General features: G+C 62.6%; 1 protein-coding gene across 1 annotated transcript in view; it reads right to left on the reverse strand.

The window, feature by feature from the left end:
• Positions 1-681, reverse strand: part of PSD (pleckstrin and Sec7 domain containing) — a 35,622-nt gene extending 34,941 nt beyond the window's left edge. The window contains exon 1 of the mRNA XM_082002076.1: positions 8-681. Coding sequence (XP_081858202.1) covers positions 8-653 — 646 coding nt within the window. The 5' untranslated portion in view covers positions 654-681. The remainder of the gene's footprint in view (positions 1-7) is intronic.
• Positions 682-4,361: the final 3,680 nt, after the last annotated feature.

Consider the following 4,361-nt stretch of genomic DNA (forward strand, 5'->3'; position numbering starts at 1 on the left):
CCGGGACGTGTTCCCCCTGGGGTCCTGCCCCTGGCCAGCAGTGGGTCGGACGCAGAGGCCTCCAGCTTCAGTGTGTGCAGGAGCTGCTCCTGGGGCAGGGGCTGGGGGGACCCTGCATCTCTGCCGAGCTCCAGGCTGCGGCTGAGGCTTCGGGGGCCATTGTCCCAGCGGGGCTGGGGGGGCGGGAGGCCGCCCAGGGTCCGCACGCTGGCCTTCTCGATGAAGCGGAAAGTGACGACGGAGCTGTGTCCCTCCGGCGCTGCTGCCACCAGCGGGCTGCGGCTGCCCGGGGAAGAGAGCACTGGGCTGGGCTGGCCCCGCTGCGGGGTGCAGGGCGCTGTCAGGCGCCCCATGCCCGCGCAGCTCCCGTTGCTGAAAGCAGCCATCTCTGCTGGCTTGCGGGCCAAGGAGCCGGTGCTGTTGTAGAGGCCGAGGGGGCAGCGGCGGACGTCGGGGGCCAGGCCCTTGCGCAGGAGGTGGAGGCGGCCGGCGTTCAGGTTAGGGGTGAGGCAGCGTGAGGGGCTGTGCCTCCCGGCCTCGGGGCTCCCCCCAGCCAGCCAGGGCCTCCGGTCCACCCCGTGGGCGAACGGAGGGGGTGAGGCGGCACAGCCCTCCTCAGGGTGGAAGCGGACGGGTCCCTCAGCCTGGGCCATCCCGCCGGAGGAGGGCACGGAGGTGTCAGGTCCGGAGCCTGGCAGGGCGGCACGGGGATGGCGAAACGGGTGCCCGGCACCCCTGAGATGATGGCCGGGTCAAGGGGCAATGCATCCTCAGGCAGCCCTGAAACAAGGGCGAGGAAAGCTGGTTAGGGAAGAGAGGACTCAAGAAGGAGTTCGGGGCCACGGGGAGGACAGGCAAAATGTGCCCTGCTCTCATGGCAGGAGAGAGAGATGCTCCAGGTGAGACAGCCCCCTTCAAATTCCCTCCTGCTGCAAGAAGCAGGCGAGGCTCGTTGTGGCCATCACACCAGCAGCACTGCGGGGACACTGGCAGCCCTTTGCTGGGTCCCCAGGCCGCCCGGGGTGTTTGCTTCATTCCCAGGGTGCCAGGATGCTCAGGCACTTCCCCCACAGACACGGCAGGAGAGCGCAGTGCACTTTAGAATGGGTTTCATTCATCTCACTTTTGCTTGAATATATTTACTACCCACAGCCTACTAAAATCACTTCAATAAGGGGGGGGGGAATTATATGCTGGATCACTAAGACATCCTCCAATTACACTTGCTCAAGGAGTTTCACACGAGCAGCATGGGCAAGAAGCCTCTCTCTTTGGAGGTCAGCCTGGGTTTGAAGTGTGTCACACCAGCACATGCCGCAGCCGCTCTCGGTGGCACAGGCAGAGCTGTCAACACCCGCAGATCCAAAAAGCAGCCGTTACGACAATCCTGCCCTGAGGGAACGGAGCACATGCAGCCTGGCCCGCACACACAGCTCACCTGCCTGCCTACCTCTGCCCCGAGAGCATCTACCTGGAGATGAGACCAGCTGCCCCAAAGTGGTGGGTGGGCAGCTGCAGGGGAAGGCAGGACACAGAGCCCCCATCGGCGCCACTGGCAGGGCTGCTGATGGTTTTCTTTCTCCCAGAGGAGCCAAAACTTGTCTTTACCCTTCCCTGAGTTCCTCCAAATTCCTGGTGTGCAGAGAAGACTCTGCCTTGGCTGCTTTTGCCTTCTGACAGATGCCAAGATACTAAGTCAGTCCCTCACTTACATCTCATCCTTTGAAAGTGAGAAACCAAATGCCAGTTGCAGGAGGAGAAAAGCATGATTTCTTCTCCCTCTTTCCAAGTACAAACCAGACAGGATTAAGTTCCTGAAGGACGTGGGGCTGGATTTTCAATGGTGTTTAGACTCCAGAGATGCAGAGTCATAACTCTTCATAAAATAGCCCAAATCACCCCCGTGGGGCAGGCGCCCATCTATCTGCACTATCACACTGCTAAAAAATCTGGCTCCTGCTGAGTAATTCACTCACTGCAAAAAACCACTCTCCTGTTTAATATATCAGTTAGTGTTTTAACAACCTTTTCCCCCTGTTATGGTTGCGTTCACATTCAAGGTTGCTGAAGTTAACTGATAAATAATAAAGATGTCGGGTTTATATATTTCAAATGACATTCCACTTTTTATCTCAATGCAGACTGACACACACACCAAGGAAAAAAAGTTATCACCAGAAATAGTTGGCATTCACCGTAACATAACAAATCTATAAAAAACAGCCCATCTCAATGTATGTGAGTTACTGCTAAAATAACTGGGGTAAGTACAGCATGTCCTCCTGGTTATCAAAGGAGAATTATCAAATTCAGGGTAAAGGCCATGCCTGCCCGCGAGGCACCGAAGCCGGATGGCTACACCATCCAGCAGAGTGAGCTTTTCTTTAATAGCGAAAGGTAGAAAGCACAAATGCAAGAGAGATGAATAATCAATGGTGGAGCTAAGGCTTCCTGCTTGCCGATTTAAATTGTGACTCAAATTGATGCTCTTTAAATCACTGCAATGAATGGGTTGGGCTGTAAGGCACCGGTGGGCTGGAAGGAGCCTTGCTAGTCCCAATGCCTGAAGGCAGAAGTCCTGCAAAGGAAAGCTTACAGAGAGGCTGCCCGGGCAGCCCAGGGCACGCTTCAAAGAGAAAAACTCGGGAGCTGCAGTCTGATAGCCGGGGGCTGCACATCGGGAGGATTTCATTTGTTCAATAAAACATCTCGTACATGCAGAAAACTTGCTCCTCCTGGCTGTCCCTTCCTAGCGGCTGAAGGGATCTCCAGGGATTTTTCCCGGCCCTTGCTGTGAGCTGTGCCCGGTGCAACAGGGGATGGAGACTCCCCGTGCAGGCGCTCTCCTGCAGACAGCAGAAGCTGCCGGCGCTGCGGGGGAAGAGCGCACCCACGCCGGAGGGGTGTGGGGAGCGCACCCACGTCGTGGGGCGCGTAGGGACAGCGCGCAGGAGCTGGGGGAGGATGCACGGGGAACGGGCAAAGAAGAGGATAGAGATGAGGGGGAAGCAAGAGGTGCAGGACTCGGGGCTGAATTCACATGATGGGCCGTGCCTGCGTGCCGGACACGGCACCGCTGCCAGCAGTGGTGGCAGGGAATGGGGAGCACCAGGCTGGGGGAGCCGGGGCAGGATGAGCCCAGGAGGGGCCTCTACGCTCTGGAGGGACACGTAGCAGTTTCGGGGGGTGCAGCGGTGACCGAGGAGGAGTGCCTGGCGGCCCTGGGGCTGTGGGACGAATGGGGGACCCCTTCCCGAGCGGGTGTCGGAGCGGGGACGTGCCCCCCCACCCAAGCTGGGGCTGAGCCTGCCCTTCCCTCCCCGGCCCCCCCAGCCCGGCACCTCCCATCTCGGCGGGATCAGCCTTGAGTGGATGTGACATCCATCCGGATGAGCAGCCGCTCGCCGCGCCCCGGCCGAACGCCCCCTTCCCGGGAAGGGGCCCCGCGCCCGTGCCGCCGCACCGGTACACCGGGGTCGCTCCGCTCCGCGGCAGCGGCGGGCGGGTCCCGGCCCCGCCGGGCATCCACCAGTGCCGCCGCAGCCCGGTGCCGCCGCCCGCCGCTGCCGGGAGGGCGCAGAGCCGCCCCGCCCCCGCAACAACTGCTGCAACTTCCACCGCTCCCCCGCCGCCCCGCTCCGGCCTCCCGCCCCCGCCGCGCCCCGCTCCACGCCGCTTCGCTCCCCGCGCCTTACCGGCAGCGCCGCCGCCGCCGCCGCATCCTGCGCGCCGCTGCCGCCACGGCACGCCACGCCACGGCCCGCCCCGTCGGGCGCGGCGCGGTACGGTGCTACCAGCCCCTGCCCGCCGCTCCCCACCGCACTAATCCCGGACCGGGCCTGTCACTCCGCCCCGCTGACAGCGCCAGCAGCCAATGGGAAACCCCCGCCGGGCGCCGCGCCCCGCCCGGTGGCACCGGGACACGCGGAGCGGGGAGCGGCCGGACACACACCTGCGCGGGGTGCATGTCTCCGTGGGCAGGCGGGCGGCCGTGTCCCGCTGTAGCACCGTGCACGTCCCCATGTCACGATGTGCCGGTCCCGGTGCCTGGGTACACACAACCCCACGCGCCGGTGTGAACCTGGCCTCACGCACCGACGGGCACGAACCCCTGTGCTGCTGTGCGTGCACCGGGGTAACACCACACACCTCCCTGTGCCGCCGCGTCCCGGTGTGTGCATCCCCGTGCGCGGTACGTCCCTGCTCAGCCGCGTTCACGTTCCTCCACGACTGCAGGCACGTGTCCTCGTGCATGAGCACGCACAGCTCTGTGTGTCGTGCCCTGTACCCCACCACTGCGCGGGGACCACGTCGATGAGAAGACAAAACCTGCCATGTGCCTCGGCCACCAGCCACCCCCA

Source organism: Phaethon aethereus, assembly GCF_964289735.1.
Source record: "Phaethon aethereus genome assembly, chromosome: 7".
Taxonomy (NCBI): Eukaryota; Metazoa; Chordata; class Aves; order Phaethontiformes; family Phaethontidae; genus Phaethon; species Phaethon aethereus.